This window comes from Eulemur rufifrons, chromosome 8 (genome assembly GCF_041146395.1).
Source record: "Eulemur rufifrons isolate Redbay chromosome 8, OSU_ERuf_1, whole genome shotgun sequence".
In the NCBI taxonomy this organism is placed as follows: domain Eukaryota; kingdom Metazoa; phylum Chordata; class Mammalia; order Primates; family Lemuridae; genus Eulemur; species Eulemur rufifrons.
In genome coordinates, this window is record NC_090990.1 from 23,544,739 (window position 1) to 23,563,920 (window position 19,182).

Genomic DNA, 19,182 nt, shown 5'->3' on the forward strand with positions numbered 1-19,182 from the left:
CTGCATGAGAAACTTTAGCCCCTTGGCAAGGCTGCCTACTGCTTTGAAAGAGGAAATTGAAATGAGGTGCATTCGGGGCATGAATGAGGGTAGCCTCAATCTTAGACAAAGGGAATAAGAATGAGGTCCCAAGAAAATACCTTTTCCCAGGGCCAAAGAACAGAACCACCCAGGGAAGGAAAGTGGCCAACTCACTGCCTCACCCAGACAATATATGGGGAATAAAGGAAGGTCGAGGCCACAGGAAGGTGGGAGCAGGGGCTGGGGCCCCGTAACAGGACAGCAGAAAGGTAGAAAGAAGGCCACATCTCTGCTTGTGTGAATGGTGCCTGCCTCACTTGGACGTGGCTTTGCCCTCTCGCCGCCTGGAGGGGCAGATCCGAATGAAGCTGGGAACTTTAATGAACCTTGTCCCTGCCCCTTGGCCAAGTCTCCCCGTGTAATTACTGCAGGGTGGGTGGGATTTGGGGAGAGAGCTCGTCTGTGCCAACAGACCTGAAAACATGGAAATAGACATGGGAAAAGGAATCTATGCCCCTCTTAATAAACGCAGTCCCGTGGAAAAAGTGCCCTGAAACACAAGATCCTTGGGAGGAACTCAAAGAATGGGAGAGCATCCTTCCCCATCACAAACTTAGGTTGTTTTGAGGGAGGGAGGGAAAGCTGTTTACGAGTCTTGCCCCTGACCCAGGGCAGTCTGAGCACACAGAGGAGAGGCAGACTTCCCTTCCGCCCATGCTAGGGAGGGCTCGGAAGGCACCAGATACCCGCTGTTCTACCTGAAACAGGTGGGTAGAGTAAGCCCATCATTCACGTGCCAAGAGCTGCCTGGGGAAGTGGAGGCTGAGGGTGCAGGAGACCCAGCGCCAGCCCTGATTCTGCAGCTGTTCTGAGTGTTCGATTCCTGAGATGTCGGTCCACAGTGGGAGGAGGGGGGAGGCCCCAGTCAGCCCCAGGCCAGCCCCTAAACATGACACCAAAAGACCCGTGCTTCCCAGGGTATCAGGCACATATCCAGCCATTAATGAGTGAATCGGTACCTTCCCCTCCCTCTGACCACTGTTCTTTGCCTTTCCCCATCTACCGCAGCCCCAGAAGGGAGGGCGTGTTAGTGGCTTGACAGTTTAAACACCTTCCAAGTTCCCTCTCACTCTAAGAGCTCAGACTATTTGCCACTTCTTCAAGGGCTACCAACCTCTCCTTGACCCTTGTCTTGCCCCTCCTCTATCCACCCCAGAGAGTGAAGTCGCCCCTACATCTGCCTGGCTGAAGCATGAACCCACCAAGTGGAGGAAGCCAGTTCAGATGTGGGAGTCCACACCGTGGCTACTGCCATTGCAGGAGTGTTGTGCTCCAACCACCCAAGAGAAAAGGGCTGAGTTCCAAGCCACCAGCCAAGACGCAGGAGAAGGTGTGAGAACTGCTTGGGAGGCAGAAGCCCCAAGATTTGGTTAGTGAAAGGGAGTGGATGGGCGTGGAATCCCGGGATCATTTCCCAGGTTTCTGGCTTAGGAAAATGCATAACTAGTGAAATAATTCATGGAGGTGGGGTGGTAATAATTCAAAGAGTTTGGGGTGGTAAAATTGCTGGGGGTGGGAGAGAGTCACATCAGTGACAACGAGAAGGAAGAATTTAGTTTGCGGCATCCTGACCGTGGGGCCAGTGGGTGTTGTGTGGGTCCACGGTTCAGATGCAAAGTCTTGGTGAAAGACCTAACTATAGAGATTACCAGCATGTGGACAGTGGCATGAAAGCCACAGGAAGGAATGAGATGAATAAAAAGAGAAGGCCAAGGCCAAAGACCTGGAAGCACCAATACGAAAGCAAATTTTACGTGGTTTTACGTGGGAAGGAGTGATGAGCAGTGTCCGACGCTGAGGAGTGCAAGGCAAGGGGAAAGGACAGTCAGAAGGTCAGGAGGCGGCCGCGGCCGGGCTGCGGAAGGTCTAGGAGCCAGGAGACACAAATTTTACGTGGTTTTACGTGGGAAGGAGTGATGAGCAGTGTCCGACGCTGAGGAGTGCAAGGCAAGGGGAAAGGACAGTCGGAAGGTCAGGAGGCGGCTGCGGCCGGGCTGCGGAAGGTCTAGGAGCCAGGAGACACACTTGGATCTGGTAAATAGGAAGTCATGTGGTGCCCTGGGCTGGAGAACTTCCCCTGGAATGGGGAGGCTGGAAGCCAGATGACAGCCGCTAAGAAATGAATTGGCAGACACCAACTCGAGAAGCATGGCTGGGGAGGAAAGGAGAGAGACAGGGTGACAGCCAAAAGGGGGTGCAGAGTCAGGGAAGGGCTGGTTTTTAGTGTATTTTAAGACGCAAACAAAGCCTGTGCATGGGGAAGGTAACAGAGGGGAGAGCAGGGTGAGAGAAATGGGCACAGGGATACCAATCATGGCAGCGATGTTCCTGGGCAACCCGAGGTGCAGCGTCCTCAGCGCTTCCCTGCACAAATTTGGCAGCAAGTTCACGCAGCTGTTTCCTTTAGCGTCAACTTTTCTGTGAAATAGGAAACAAGGTTGTTCAGCAGAGTGAGTGGGTGAAGCTGCCCCAGAAATGAGAATGGTCCCAGGATGGAGCATGTGGCCCAGAGTGGTCAAGAGTCAGGGGCAGGACACACCAGGGACTGAGCTGAGTGGGAGGGGCCAAGAAAGGCTGGAGAAAGAGGACAGAGAGGGGTAGGGTTAGGTCCGATGGATTCCAGCTTCAAAATCTGAGGCCCAGAGACATTGGGTGGGTTCAGATCCACAGAATTCTACCCTCTTACCAGCCTAAATGATCCTACTCTTTCCAGACTGATGGGCTTATTCTTACTAAGGAGTTAATGACTAACATCTCCCATACTGTTTAATTCAAACAACAGCTTCTAAACCAAAGATTTCAGCAATAACCGAATCCTCCTGAAACACAGGCTGACACAGACCAGCTATCTCATTGCTCTGTATCAAAAATTTCCACTACCCCCTTGCCCAGCCTCTCAGCAATCCTTCATCCTGTGAAATCTGCCATCATTTGGTGCAGCAACAGAAAACAGAAAGGTAAACCTCACTGTATCTTTGCTGCTCCAGAAAGCAGCCACCAGGGTGTTCAGTTTGATCTGACAGCCACTTGATGAGCATTTATTCCTTTACTCATTCAGTCACTCACAATATATTAATATATTGAGCATCTACCATACTTGCAGGCACTGTCCTAGGTGCTGGAGACACAGCTGTGAACAAACCCTCCTTCGATGGAGTGTAGACTCACTACAGGGGGCAGGAGAGCTGCGTGCTCTGAGCCAGGCACTCGGCAAGCATGGACCTTTACAAGTGTGACTTCCAGGTCAGGACTTTTGCTCCATTTTATGAATGTGACAACTGAGGTCAAGAATGAACTAGAGCCAGAATTCGCCCTGGGCTGGCCTTACTCCAAGTTTGTGCTCAGAGAATGCATCGCCTAGTACTTCTCAGACTCTCACAGAGACACAATCACCTGGGATCTTGCTAAAACACAGATCCAGTAGGTGGGGGATGGAGTCTGAGAGGCTACCTTTCTAAGAAGCTTCCTGGCAAGGCCTTGGGCCTCACATTAAAAATGAAGGGCCTCATGTTTCCCAAACTCATCTGATCATGAAACCTTTTTCCCACCAGGGCATTTATCTAATAGTCCCTACCTCACTTCCTGAAACCCAACGAAAAATGAAACCCAAAGAACGGCTGAATAAATGAATGAATGCTGTCCCTGGACCTCCCACTGTCTCTGTACTTCCTACCTTAGCACCCCTATTTGCATAATCGGCCATTTGCTTCAGTTTCCCTGCTTAGCCCCTTGGATCCATCAGGGACTGCAAACTCTCTAAAGGCCCCTCCACTGGGCTAGGGCCCTCCCACCCTGCCGGCTCCCTGCCCTGGGGGCTGGAACCTGGCCTCCTGGGCCCCACCCTCTACAGCTTCCTCACCCCCAGGCAGCCCTCTGTCCTAAAATGCCAGCTGCCTTCCACCAACAGACCCAAAGAAAATGGCATTTTGGTGTCTTGTGTCTGCTCTTCGTAGAATATTAAATCTAGAATAATGGGAATTAGTACACCAAAAAAGTTGAGGATAAGACTCCCCCAGAGTGTCCTGATTTCTCACCTAACAAATCCCAGGCTGGAGGAAAGACTTAGTGATTCCGGAGCTGGGAGCTGTCAGGCCAGCCCTCACCGATGGGCCTTTTGTGAAGTGCATTAAGCAGTTTAGGAACGCTAATGCGGGCCTCCCGGGCTACTGCTTTCCCAGTCTCCTCTAGGGGTCTGCCTGATCTCATCCACACAAATCTGGTCACTCTGGTGACCACCTCTGGGCTGCCACCATCTCTGGGAACAGGTCCTGGTGCCACCCAGCAGTGTCCTGGCCAATTATTAAAGGAGGGGCAGGAGGACAGAAATAAGGAGGTGTGGGCTGACAGGTGCAGGACCTGAGCTCTTCTTCTGGTCATTCTTGGGTGGGGTTAAGACAGGGGCCATCAGCAGGTGAGCAGAAAGAACTCAACAAAGATACAGATTCCCACACCCTGCTCCTAGACACTGATTCAGAAGATCAAGAGAGGGCCTGGGAATCTACATTTTTAACTGAGAAATCTGTATATTCATTAAGTCTATGGGCTCTAGAACCAAAGACGTTTAAAGCCAGGCTCTCCCCCTCCCTAGCTGTGTGGTTTTGGGCAAGCAACTTAACCTCCTTAAGCCTCAGTTTCCTCAACTGCAAAATGACCAAATTCTTCGGAGCAAGGTTTAAGAGACGACTGTGCAGCTCTCATGCAACACAGGGCCCGAGTGTTCAATAAGGGACAGCTCCCATGAGGAAGATAAGGATGACAATGCTGCAAAGGTGACATCCGCAAACACAGCTTGTGGGTTTAAGCCTTTGCCCAGGCCCCTCCCTCTGCCTCAGACATTCTTCCCCCAAAACTGTCCTTCTCCAACCCAAGGCCTGCTCGCTCTTGACCTGCCTGCTGGCACCTTCTGAATGAAGCCTTGAAGCCTGTCATCCCCCACCCCCTCCTCTGTTTGCTTAGAGCTCCCCGGGCTTTTGGCAGCTTATAATTGTCCTTGGAGGAAGGAACTTGGTTTGAAATGGTATTTGGATCCATGATCCCAGCCTAGGGCCACTGCACTAGGTACTCTGTGAATGCTGGAAAGAACCAGCCCACCGGTCCTAAGCAGATGGAGCAGCCAGAGCCTTAAAAACCCTCCTTGTTAGCAGAGCTGCTGGGGCAAAGCCTGGCTAAAGGGAAGGCCACGGGGGGAGGGGGGCCTGGGGGGGGGCTGAGGGTGGAGGCCACAAGGTCAAAGGTCAGGAAGAGGCACTAAGGGATGGTGAGGCTGGGGGTGGGGAGGAGGACCCTACAATGAGGATGAGGAGTCCTGGTGTCCCTGGGGAAGAGGGGGACCCTAGAAGGAAGGAAGGAGGGAGGTAAGTGGAGGAGGGAGAGGGCAGGAGAGAGGCAGAAGGACCTCGATGGTGACAGGCACAAATGCCATGGACAAGGGAGAATGCAGCAGGTCTCCCCACAGACAGCATCAAGCGACCTGCTGAGTCAGCCCCAAGCAGATAGATTTTCCATTTTCATTTTCTTTCTTGAGGAAAGTTTTGTGATGTTCTCACAGGATGAACAGAACTGTGATTTACAATCCACAATTTACAGAGTGGGCTTCACGTACTTCTGACAGTTCTAGCAGCTGTCTACTCGCCCTGGGAGGACAGGGAACAGGGTAGAGAAGGCGTGGATGGAAGGAAAAGGATCCCTCACTCTCTCCTTGCCGACCTCTTCCCGGTGGGGCTCCAAGTGCCCACGGAGACCTGCCTTCCCCAGCGATGCCCTGCCCTCACCGTCCCCCACCCTGTGCCTGCGGAGACCAGTGGCTGCAAACCAAGCCGACCGGGCCACTCCCTGCTCCAAACCCTCCAGCCTCCTGGTGGCTCTTGTCAGTTGGCAGCCTCCCTCCAGACCGGGCATGCCTTGCTCCCACTCAGCCAAGAGCCTGCGCAGATGAGCCTCCGCTGTCCTAAGACGTTCCCTGTTCGCCCTCTTCATCTGCTCACTCCTGCTGACCCTGCAGATCTCAGCTCCCTACGAGCTTTCTCCCTGACCCCTGCAGTCTGCAGCGTTGCCACTCTTCTTTTCTTTAAATTGTGATAAAATACGCATAACATAAAATGTACCATCTTAACCATTTTGAAGTGTATAGTTTAGTGGCCTTAAGTACATTCGCACTGCTGTGCCGCCATCATCACCACCCACCCACAGAACTCACCTTGCAAGACTGAAAGTCGGGGACCATTAAACACCGAAGGCCCCATCTCCCCTCCACCAGCCCCCGGCAACCACCATTCTACTTCCTGTCTCTATGAATCTGCCTTCTCTAAATATCTCACACAGGTGGAATCATGCAGCATTCGCCCTTTTGTGTCTGGCTTCTTTCTTTCACTTAGCATAATGTCCTCGAGGTTCCTCCGTGCTGTAGCATGTTCAGAATTTCCGTCCCTTTTAAAGCTGAAAGATATTCCATGTAAGGACCCAGCATACTTTGTCCATTCATCCATTCATGGAGACCCGGGCTACTTCCACCATTTGGTGACTAAATAATGTTGCCATGAACATGTGCAGTTGCCCCTCCGTGTACACTCACCACTGGAACCTGCCTATGTCCCAGCACATCTGGGAGCTCCAGAACAGCAACAAATGCCTGCTGAAGGGCTGAGTAATCCCTCACATCCTCTGGCTGGAGCACCCATCCATTAATTAACCTGTACTTTAACTGGGGCCTTTAAGAAACACAGGGCCTTGAACCAAAAGAAAGACCTCCAGCGGAATATAGGAGTCCAGGGTAGGGAGGAAGGCCTGGGACTGCTCAAGGCCCTCCATGCGGAGAGCCAGCCCTGCAAGAAAGTGGACCCAGGTGGGCCTGAGACCCCACCGTGCCCCCAGCTCATCAGCATCCTCGTGTCTCCACTTTTGCCTCCCCCAAAACATTGATGGGTCTGACCACATCTAAACAAAGCATTTCTGTCCAAAGAAAGATGCCATAAACAAAACAGACAGATGAAAGATTGGAAGAAGTTATTCATGAACTCTATAACTACCAAAGGGTGCTATCTGGACTATAAACAGAACTTCTTCAAAGCAATCAAATTTTTTTTTTAATTTAAGACAGGAAATCCAATTTAAAAATGGGCAAAGAATATAAATAGACAATTCACAAAAAGAGAAGCTCAAACAGCTAACAAGCATATAAGAGATATTTAAATTTACTAGTAATCAGAGAAATGCAAATTAATATGATGAGATGGTGCTTTCCACTCAGAAGAATGGCAGAATAGAAAGGTGGCTAATATTAGGTGTAGGGGAGGATGTGGGAAGACAAAAATTCTCGGGCAATCTTAGAGGAAATGTGACCTAGCACAGCCATTGGAAAACACTCTGGCAGATCACAGAAAATTAACATATTAACTCAGGGATCTCAGTCCCCCATTTGTATCACCCAGAGTGATTCTCACACAGGGGTCCCAAGACAGCATGCACGAGATGTCCTTCAGAACTTGAGGAGTTGCAGACGGGCCAGGGGTCTACCCCCAGGGGCACAGATACATACAGAATGTGACAAAAGCTAACCCATAAAGCAACGCAGCAGTTAGAAACCACACACTGCACACACAAGGAGCATGGCTAGATTTTTAAAATACAGTGTTGAGTAAATACAGCAAGAAACCAGATGAAATTCATAGTTCAATATCATTTACAGAAATTAAAAACATATATACATACAAACAACTCTACATATTTTATAAGGGTCCATGCAGATTTCAAGACATATCACACATAGCAGAATGGGCACCCACTGAGAGCACAACAGCAGCCTTGGGATCAGGGATGAAGGGAAGAAAAAGTTCTAAATGAAATGAGAGGAATTTTGCACAGACTGAGGATGACCAAGTGGTATGGGCTAAGAGGAGGATCAATTCAGTGTTCCGCCCTCGAGGTGGGGGGACGAGCTGGAAACAAAACACATCAACTGTGCCTTCCACGTGATTTGGGGAAACATCCCTGTAACACTGTCCTCTTTCCATGCTTCTTAGAACAAAATGTCATAGGAGATGGGAGTCCTAGTGGTCCCTGAGTGCAGGGAATTTTCATCTTGCTAGAGTTAAAGGCCTCATTCTGATCTTGTGCCCTGGATGGATGTGCTAGTTAATGAGAGGGAAGCCCAGGCAGGCACCTCTCCCACACTCAGCTCACGGTGCTGCTGCCTGGGGGTGGGCGTGTGGGGTGGGGGGGAAGGCCGCGGCAGCGTGTCTGGTGGGCTCTAGATGGGGATGGCTTGTTTCCTCCTGTTCCAGTTCTCGGGAGCAGTCACACAGGCCAGTGGAGGGTGAGAATGGACCAGAAGCTCAGCAAGTCCTCCCTCTTTCACCCACTCCCCTGAGCCCTGATGCATAGCCATCGTGAGCTCCCCATCCCTGCAAAGCCAAGTCAATCTGACCCCCAGGCCGGATCTCCTACTGGATGGGGCTTAGACTAGTAACCTTTTTGGTCCTATTCTAACATCTCTGGCTCCTTTTTGTTTTGTTGATTAAAGAGCTTCCAAGTCCATCATTGCACAGACAAAGTGTGTATTATTCTTCCCACTTTACAGGTGAGAAAACGGAGGCCCAGGAAGAAGAAATGTTTCACTCTTGATCACACAGGTTGCTAGGGGCATGACCAAGGCTGGAAAACTGGCTTCCGGCTCCTAGGCCAAACAAGGTCTTCCTCCCAGTGGAGGATCTGCCACAGGTCAGCCCTTCTAGGCAGCACATAGGACAGGGACCAGGAGGGCAGGGCTACACAAGTCCCTGGCTAGAGGGAATGCCATCATCAAGGTGGCTGTTTTCATGCTAGGAATACTTTAGCATGGATTGAAAAGAAACCATTCAACTGTCACCTCTTTCTTATTGCCAATTCCACACATCAGCGCTGAGCCACACCCCATCGCCGAGCCTCTCTCCACCCCTGACCCCAACTCCTGCAAGGGCGATGGAGGAGGCCATGAGGGTCGGCAGGCAGGAAGTAAGACTCAGGCTCGGGTGGGGGAAGGGCGGGATGAGGCAGCAACCTGAAGACAAAGCTCCAGGGGCCTGAGTCGACTCTACCACACTCGCTCATCTCAGAAAGGACCATCAATCATTCTGCACAAAATGCCTGCACATTCTCTGATAATACACTTGTATCTCAAATTTCAAAGTCTCTGCTTTTTCCCTTTAAAGTTACAACCGTCACACTCGCTTACTTTCAATCAATAAATAGATGGAGGTATTTAATAAGAGAATTTATTCTGTTTTCCATTTGAAAACCTAGAAGATGGACACATAAGTTTTTTGAGGTTTTTGGATTATAATTAGACTTAATTGAGTATAAATTAGACATTGGCAGGGAGGAAGGCTACTTGTGCTGCAAAATGAGCCCTTATTTTCTGCTCTAGACCACACAGGAGATTCTCAAACAAATTTCTAAGAGCGATTGGGAGCTCTCAGTAAATGAACTATACATACATTATTTTTAACGTCATAAAACTTTCTTATAATGATGATTTTCAGGGGTAGGACTGACATCCCTGGAAAGACCAATTCAGTTTAAAATTTTCCAACAATACAGAGACAAATAGGTAGGAAGTAACAGGCAGTTTCTAGCATGGAAATTCCCCAACAGAGGAGGGCCCTGGAGGTAAACCCCTCCTCCACCCTGGGCAGCCACCACAGTGGCTCTTAGGTAGGCACAATGCCTTTCTCTGATGTTGAACTTGATGCGAGCCGCCCTGGTGCTTCTGGCTTGTGCCAGGCATATTTCTCTGATAGGGTTCCTGGTGGTGACCACAAGGGACCTCCAGCTTCTCCCTGGAGAAGGACTCCTTACAGCAGGGCAGTGGAGCCTCCAGCATTTTTGGTCCTGTTTCTGGGATCAAAGGTTGATGAGGACTTTTTATCTGCTGGAAATATCACCGTTCAGGCAAGAAAGAAACTGACCAAAGTTCAAGGAGTCCTGGGGAGGAAGATGAAGATGCTACAAGAATGTGAAGCAGGTTAAGCTATTCCTGGTGCGTTCCCTCCTTTCCCATTTCCTCCATTCAGTTGGCTATATGACCCCACCTCACCTCCCAGTCTCACATTCCAACTCACCCCACCTAAACTGCCCAATACATCCTGACTCACTCCCATCCCATGCCATCCCACCACACCTCACCTCCACCCCATCGTTTCCCAATCATCCCACCGCCCCATCCTATCCCATCTCAATCTATTCTGGCACATTCCCACCCCACCTCACTCCATCCCAGTCAACCCGCTGAATACTCATATCCCAGCTCTCAAGCCCATCCCCAGCCACCATACCTCAGTCAATCCTGTCCCATTCCATCCACCATCCATCCCCTTCTCTCTACCCCATCCAATGCACCCCAACCTACTCTTGATCCTGCCCCAACTCACTCCTTCCTACTTGATCTCAGGCCATCTCAAATTATACTACTTCTCCAATCCCAACCCATCCCCTCCCCTCTCATCCTTGCGTGGCCAAAGTTGTCATTTGTGAATGCATACCAGGTCATGACCGTCCTTCATGTCACATTAAGCTTCCTGGGAAAGCCAAAGGGTCTCGCCTTCCCCCAAAGCTCTAAGAACAAAGTGTGCAATTGGGTGAGAGAGAAGAAAATGAGATACAGAGTCTCATCTTCAAAGGAGGAGTATGAAAAGATAGCAATCCTGGGGGTTGAGCTCTAGGGAAAAAAATAAATAAGAACTTCCTTTGTTTCTCTTAACTTACAAGAGTCAGGAAAGAGCTCTAAGAACCACACCATCATTTTCAAGTTGAGAAACTCCCACATTGCAGAGCCCACTCTTTGTTCTCTGTGGGTCCAAGGGAGAACCAAGCTCTACTTAAAGCTACTGAGCCCTGAGACAGAGGATCTGTGAGGATGAGGACTCTGCAAGAATCCTCCATTTGCAGGTCCACCCAGATGTGCTCCTGTTGCTGGGGAAACTCTCAGGACCATGCAGCAGGCAGAGAGGGGTTGGGAGCCCACATCCCATGCAAGGAGAGAACCCAGGGAGGGCAGTGCAGTGGCATTCTCCAATCTCTAGGAGGAGCTGGAGGGTCCTCCATCCCCCACCCCCCCCACCCCCGCGGAAGAGGAGCGCTGACCTGGGTTGATGGGCTGGGTGAGTCGACCAGGTTCTAAGGCCTGTGCTTTCAGCCAGAAGAGCAAAGAGGCACGACACTCCACACTGCATATAGCAGCGCCTTAGAGTGGCAGAGTGTGTGAACTGCTTTTCTTAATTCTAAGCGGCTGGTGCAGAAAGCGAGTGTAGTTGTAACAGTAATAATGGCATCTAATACATATTGAATGCTAACAATGGACCCAGCACTGTGACAAGTACTTTCCATAAATAAAGACAATGAGCCCTAGAAATCAGGTAATCCTGCAGTTCAATCCTGCCTCCTTTACCTAACTGCTCTATAATCTAGGCCGAATTATTTAGTTTCTGAGCCTCTGTCTCTTCAAATGTGACATTACAGTGAGAACTGAATGGCCATGTCTGTAAGGTATTTAACCAGCACTCAGTAAAGGACGGCTACCATTATTGTGCAGATGGGCTGGGGATGCCACCCACTTGAAGTTGCCCCTTCACCCATTCCCACTCTTCCCAGCTCCCATCTGCCTTGAGAGTGTCCAAGAGGATGGTCCAAGGGAAAGGGCACCCTGGGCTCCAGACACCCTGCCTCTGATCCTCTCTCCAAGTGTCTACTACGTGCTGTGAGCTGGGCTACACTGCCCTGCCTGAGCTCACAGTCCTTTAGGGAAGAAAGACCATCACCACCTCATTAAGCAAGAAATTCCAATATGTCCCGATGAATTTTACAACAGAGGAAACTTGGGGAGTCGTGAGAGCCCAGCAGAGTTCCATCTAGATGGCTGTTTGGGGCCAGAAGCTAAGGATGACTTTGCGGCCACCCCTAGGAGCTTGTGGTGGAGATGGACGGCCAACAGCCACTTGACGATTGGAAGTGTGGGACCCATGCCTCCAGTGCCAAAAGCAGCACCACATAGCATAACTGATGGGGACATCCCAGTGGATGAGCAAGGCCAAGGAAGGCAGCCTGGGAAGAAGCTTCCAGGGCCACAGCACCAGCTGGGTCCCTGGGAAGTTGACCAGCAGTGTGGTTACAAGTCAAGGATTTAGAGTCAGGCTGCCCTGGATCCACACTCTGGCTTAGCCATTCACTTCTTATGTGGATAAGTTATGTGTCATGTGTCCTCTCTGAACCTGTTTCTTGGTCTATAAAATGGGGATAATGACACTGCTGACCTCACTGTGCTGCTGGGAGAATTGAATTAATACATGCAAGTGCTTGAAACGGTGCCAGTGAGGACTCAGTGAACATTAGGTATTGGTGTGACTTCCCTGGGAGCCCAGAACAGCTTTCTCAGCATTAGGTGGGGGAGGACATGGTGAAGGCACACAGACCTCCTGGCTGGTTCCTTTGTCCTTAGTGCTTCTGTTTGGCCCCAGCTTCCATTTAATAGGCACATTTGATGAGGTAGGTGTGGCACTGGGCCCACTGCGTCTCTGGTTTCTAATCCTTCCCAAAATGCAGGAGTTACTTGTCCCTTTTGCAGGTTAGGAACCTGAACCTTAGAGAGGTCTGAGGATCAACTAGGTCTTCAACAAGGCCCTTCTGAGCCATCAGAGTCCCTTAATCCTGCTGGTTTGATGATGATGGTGAAATAGGCAGGTCAGGCACATGAGTGCTGCTGAAGCCACCTGCTGGGCTACTCTGCACAAGCTCACACCTTGCCAAGACCCCACAGTCTGGCCCTCCAATCCCTACTGCATGATTCTGGTCTCAGCTTTAACGAAGCTACACACTCACCAGCCCTAGATATGGTCAGTGCTCTCTGCTGTAGTCAGCTTATTTTTTAAAAAAACCATAAAGCCACAGCTCAATTGCAAATGGAAATTCAAATCCATACACACATCGGTGACTGAGCAGTTAAATGTCTCTCTTTGGCGCGGGGTTGCAGGGAGAGTTGTGTGCCAAGGGCTTGTTCTTGCATTGGTTCTAGAATTTAGGGAGTTGTCTCACCAATCTGTGCCGCTTAGTTGTGGAGAAAAGCAACTGGGGATCAGGTGTCTGTCCTGGCCTCCTACAACTCCTGATTTAGCCTTATCAGTCCCTGGAAAACTGTTCAAGAAGAAAAATGTAAAAATCATCTGACAGAACAGCCATACATCAAGTCCGAATTCTATGTCAGGTCCTGAGCTAGGTGCTGGAAATACCGAGAGAAATAAGCACTATTCCTGCCTTCAGGAAGCCCGCAGTTTCATATGTCAGGCAGACAGACAAATGCTTTTAATATAATTCAATTTGTACTATAATAGAATACTGGGTACAGTCAGTCCTCTAGCCCACAAGAGGCCGACTAAAATCAAGCACTCAGGCAAAGTATGCAAAGCAGGGGAAAATTTTTAAAAAATAATTTAGTATTTGATTTTTTTTTTAAGTCATTAAGGAGTTGGCATATGAAAAATCGGAACTTTGTCGGAATTCCTTATAGTTTAATATTGCTTTCATTTTTAATTAGTTATCAAGGGGCTGGGAGGTATTACAGCTTTTTCAATGTTTGAGGCTTCTTAATCCAGGGAAAAGTAGCTAGGTTTGAGAATAATTGAAGGTATAAAACTGACAAAACTTGTTGTTGGCAACCTGATAAACGAGTTGGGGATGATCCTAAGGTTTCTGAGCTCAGTAACTGGAAGGCTACAGGTACCACTGGCCCACACAGAGAATACTGGAGGCTTAGGAGAGATGCTAATGAGTTTGTTTTGGAAGGGAAACATCTAGGTGAAAATGTCCACAAGTCAGGTGGATATATGGGCTGTCTGGACCCAGAGTTTCTGTGGACTAGGAAGCCAATAAACATACATCAGGAGAGATGTCTTGGCAGGAGAGATCTGTCTGGAAGCTTTAGGGTGTGGTAGGGGAAGGGATGGACACGGATAAACTCACCCAGGGAGGGAAGAAAGGGAATGGGGAAAAGTACACAGAATGGGATGTAGCAGGCACCATACTCCAGGGAGGGGAATGAGTGTTGGTATTAGAGACTGAGTAGGAACACACAAGAGGGAGGAGAGAAATCAGAAAAACATAGTGTCCCAGAAGTCCAAGGAAGAGAAATTTTAAAAGGAGTGACCCAAAGTGTCCAAAGCCACAGAGAGGTAAAGGAAGGACAGAGAAAATACAGTTGATCTGGCAATTAGTTAGGATGGTCATCGGCTAGGAGGCTAGGGTGTTCCAGTGGAGTGCTGGGGACAGAAGCTGGCCTGCAGGGAGTGACTGGTAGTAGAGAAAGTGAGCTGAAGACCCCTTTGGAGAGAGTGTACTGTGACACACAGAGACAGTGTGGTGAGTCAAAGAAGCCAGCAGGGCCAGGAAGGCTCCTGAGCCTGTTTTATGTTAAAGACAAACCTGTCCATAGGCCTGGGGGCAATGTGTTATTAGACCCAAGGGAGGGAAAGGATGGGTAGAGGGAGAGCAGGTAACCCTGGGAGCCCCTAACAGGGTTGGGGGGACCAGGGAGGGGGCAGGACACAGCCTGAAGGTGTGGAAGGAAGAGAGCAAAGGCAGATGAGAAGCCTCCCTCTTTTCCAAATCCTTTTATTCATTTTATCCAGTGATCCCTGACCCAAAGGAGAGAGCCAGTTCAGTCCTGAGCGTCTTTTAAAGTCTACAGTGTGACGTGAACACAAAATGAATGTGCTTCCCCCTCTAATGTGCCAAATCCTGCCCATCTTCCCTCACCAAGTCCATTTCCTAATCATCGCCGCCTACAAGGCCAAACAGCCCATCTAAATGCGGGAAAGGTTTGAAAAGAAACGCACGGTGAGCACGGAGCAGGGCCTGCCCGGGAGCAGCTACTGCCTCCCAGACCTTTCACACAGCGCCCCCGCCCCCAACTTCTCTACGGACCAAAGCCCGCAGCGCAAATGGAGCAGGATTCCAGCACCACTGAGCATGGTGCAAGCGCCAGGGAGTCGGCCTTTTCCTCTCCCCAGGGGCATGAGATGGCCAAGGGGCAGGACAAATCTAGCCAGAAACATAATCCACTCGGATCCGGAGGGATTCTCCAGGCAGCTAAGCCAGACTGGGGGCCTCACCTGGACAATCGTCCAAGAGGCCTGACAGCCAGTAGCAGCAGTCCTCCCGCCGCCCATGTGGCAAGTCTGAGTGACCGGCGGCGTCCGTGTGGACAGCCTCCCAGTGGGTGTGGGTGTGCGCGAGGCCAGAGCTCCCAGGCCCGCGCGCCGCGGGCGCCCCTCTCTGGGTGTCAGTGGCTATGACTCTTAGCAGAACCTAAGAAAGTCTGGTCAAGTAGGGATGTGAGAACCAGAGCTGGCTCAAGGAGCCCTCCCACCCTGACCGCGAACACCAACGTTTCTCGGCTGACGGGTGGGCGACACGGTCTGCGGAAACGGGCTCACAAGATGCTGGAGGCTGGAGTGGACCAGAGAGCTCACCACTCACGGGCCTGCCAGGGGAGGGCCGCACTTTCCAAGAAGGGGTACCGGGGTGGCCGAGGCCAAGCCTTCAGAGGTTCAATAGGTGTTTAAAAAACAAAAAACCCAAAACAAATCAAAACAAAAAAAACCCACGGCTGCAGGCTGGAGGTGCCCTGGGTCCAGGCCTGGGCAGCAGGTGTTTCAGGTTTTCTCCCCCAGTGGGTGTCAGCTTTTGGGCTAAATAAAAATGCGTCCCTGTTTAGACCCGGGCACACGGAACTTTCTAGGTTGTTGCTAGGTCTGGTGCTGTCGGTACAGTGGGAGGGGACCAGTCGAGGCCAGTGGCCTCCACTGGGTACCGGGTTCCCTCGAAGGTTCGCGTGCCTCCCTCACAGGCTGCAAGCTACAGCCAGACACCAGCGAAGTTCCGGGACTGTTAGCACCCGCCAGGTCTGCTCCCTCCCGGACTCGGTCGTCGGGAGCGGGTCCCGCCGCCGGCGCCGCCGGCGCCGCCGCCGCCGCAGCCGCAGCCCGGGCGCTCGCTCGGCTGCAGCAGGGCGCGGGAAAGGGCACTTTGGCGCGGAGTGAGAACCAAGGGAAATGTGGCGGCGCGGAGCCTAGCAGCGACACTCCCTCCCTCGTCCCCGGGTACAACCCCTGTCCCCTCCTCTCCGTCGCTCAACACCCTCCAGCCCCCACCTGAGCCCTCCTACAAAGAATGCTCGGGACCCCCACCCTGGGCGCGCGCCCACCTGAACCCCCCCTCCCAGTTCCGAGAGCCGAGGGAGGGGGACATTTGGGGAGAGGGACGGCGGCCGCAGTCTCCGGGCGGCTCCGGCGGGGGCAAGGGCTTCACTGGGAGAAAATGGGCGGGGGCAGGGAAGGGCAGACCTTGCAGACGCGCAAATGGGGAGGGGGCGCGCCGTTCCTCTCTAGCCCCCAGGACTAGCGTGCCTAGCAGAATCGGGAGCCTAGGGAGTAGGGCTCCGGGAAAGTTTATCCGGAAAAACCCTGGCACCTTGGGGGCTAGGAGGCTGGAGAAACTGAAGCCACAGTCCAGATGCCCCGCAACCCCGGAGAGGATATCTGTCTCTCAGGCCCCCACACCGGCGGGATCCGGCCAAGTTGCGGCTGAGGTTGGGGGTAGCAATAAGGGTGTGGGTGGAGGTGAGGACGTGGCTGAGGGTGGGGTGGAAGACAGAGGCAAGGATGAGGAGGGTGGGGGGTTAAGGCGGGGATGGGGCGGGGGAAGGGACTGCGAGCCGGTCGAGGAAGGGTGGGCTCGGGGCTCGGGTGGGGCGCGCGGCGGCCGCCGGCTCCCCGGCGCGGCCGGACTTACCCGCGGTGGCCGAGGCGCTGAGCAGCCCCCAGCCCAGAAGCAGCAGAAGCGGTGGCGGCGTTGGCGGCGGCGGGCGGCCCCAGCGGCTCCCCACGCCCGGCACGAGCGCCGAAATCCCGGCTCCGCCGCGAGCCTTCCCCGCGGGGCAGCCGCAGCGCCCCTGCTCCCGTCCCCGCGAGCGCGGCATGGCGCGGCCGGCAGCGCCGAGGGAGAGGCTCCGCTCGCCGCTGAGGAGAAAGGAGGTCAGGAGAGCTCGGGAGCTTTTTTCTGCTCGGAAAAAATCCCGGTACGCGGGAGCCCTGAGCTTCTGCGGCTGGAATGAACCAAGTGTCCGCCCGGCCGGGGAGAGGCGCGCTGCGCTCTCGGAAATGACTCGCTCCAATCCCGCTTCGCGGGGTTCGCGCCGGGGGGCGGGGGGGTGAATTATCCCCGGATTAATCACTCCGGAGCCGCTTCTCCGCCGCTCCAAATGCTGGGGGAGGCGCAGCCAAGGAAAAAATATTGGGGGGTGGGGGTTCCTCTTCAGCGCCACCTCCACCTCCAGATAAACCACAAATTACATCTAAAGGGTTGTTTATTCCTGTTTGTTTTACAATTGACCAGTTTCTTTTAAGTTCAGTCCTCCCGTTTTCATTTATAAGATCACCCATTAATACACCCTCCACCACACACATACACACACAGTGACATAGACACAGGCACTCACACACAGGCACATACACACACGCCTCTTCCACGTTTGGAAATTGGAATACTGTCTGGGAAAGGTAACCAAAGAAGGACGCGTTCCCCAAGTCGTGGCTCTTACAAGCTGATCTTGGGTGGTGGCTTTGAACTTGCAATCTGGGGCTGGGGGCGATGCTTAAGAGCCTCATTCACAATAGCCTCCTACCCCATCCCAGGAGACAGGTGTGTCTGTGTAGACTGAGTCAGGGTTAAGAATTGGAGGGCAGGTGGGGTGGGACCTGGGGGTTACCGGTTCACTTGACCCTGTGCGGTCCCATCCCTACCCTAACACGAAATATCGGGATGAAGGAAGGAATGCCTGTGTGCGAGGGGGGAGAGGTAGGGATAGGGGGTGGGTTAGTGTGGGGGTGGGGAGTGAGGCTTGTGGAAAGACGGTGCAAGAGTTACTTGTACAATTTATCTTCAAATTTAAATGACCGGACCCTGCTTCTTCCTTTCTCCCTCCCCCTCCCAGCCACGGCCCCAAACCCGGCTAGTTCCTCCCAATGGCGTGAGCCGGTCCCCATCTCTCCCCAGTAGCCGCTGCCTCCAGGCCCCAAGGGCTCAGCGTCGGTCCCCGGCCCCTCCCCCACCCCGACTCGGTCGCAGTCTCTGTCTCGTCTACCCTAGACTCCTCCGCCAGTCACGATGGCTCCTTCGCTGTCTACGCCAAACTCTCGGCGAGAGGGAAGAGACGCTTCGGGGAGGGGAAAGGCTAGAGTGGATCGGGAGGGGCAAGGCCCGGGGAGGAGGCCCATGCTGGCGCTAGCAGCAGAAAGGCACCTGCCGATGGGCGCCCCCACCCCCTTTGCCTGAGGCTCGGGGCTCAGGGAGCAGCGCATTTTGGCCAAGCCGGAGACCTGGCATCTGTGCGGCCAAGGCGGCAGTGGCCGGCGGGCGGCGGGACCTGGAAATTTCCGGGGAAGAGCGTGGAGAGGGGCTTTGGGGTTTGCGACCCAGGTTGGAAGGAGGGGGCAGGGCCACGGGAGTGGATGGTTGTCCTTACTCCCTAAGAAAAACTTGCTCCCCGGATCCACGCTTTCGCAGCTCCTTGATGCGGGTCTTCCTCCCTCCCCCCACCCCAAGTTGTTCCGGTTTCCCCGCATGAGCTCATCCCACAGCTGGGGAGCCAGCTCGGTGGCCCAGGGCGGGCAAGCCTGCTCAGAATCGCCGGCCCCCGTCCCCACCCCCAACACACTTGCTGGCCCGCCCCTCCCGACGCCGCCTCGCTGGGTGCCAAGAACCAACTGAAGCAGCCAGAACTCCTCAGTGAAAGGCCTGCTTTATGTCCCTGGGGCAGCGAGGAGGGGGCTTTTCCCTTCCCATTGTCCAGACCCAGCCCCCGAAAGAGAGGGCTCAGCCTTCCCACCAGCCCTGGAGAGGAGGGAGGGCCGGGCTAGGCAGGAGTGGTGGTGGCCTTGGGGGCTGTTGGCTGGGCATTGCTTAGGGGTGGGTTCCTGACTCATAGTCTCCTAATCTCGGCCCCTCCCCCTCTCTTGGAGGTGGGTTTCTCCTCCAGAGAAAGGATCTGGCAGAGATGCCCAGGCCTCCTCTGCAGCCCAC

General features: G+C 52.8%; 1 protein-coding gene across 1 annotated transcript in view; it reads right to left on the bottom strand.

Annotated features, from left to right (window-relative positions):
- Nucleotides 1–17,080, bottom strand: part of CSMD2 (CUB and Sushi multiple domains 2) — a 571,373-nt gene extending 554,293 nt beyond the window's left edge. The window contains 1 exon segment of the mRNA XM_069477647.1: nucleotides 16,894–17,080. Coding sequence (XP_069333748.1) covers nucleotides 16,894–17,080 — 187 coding nt within the window.
- Between the last annotated feature and the right edge of the window lie 2,102 nt (nucleotides 17,081–19,182).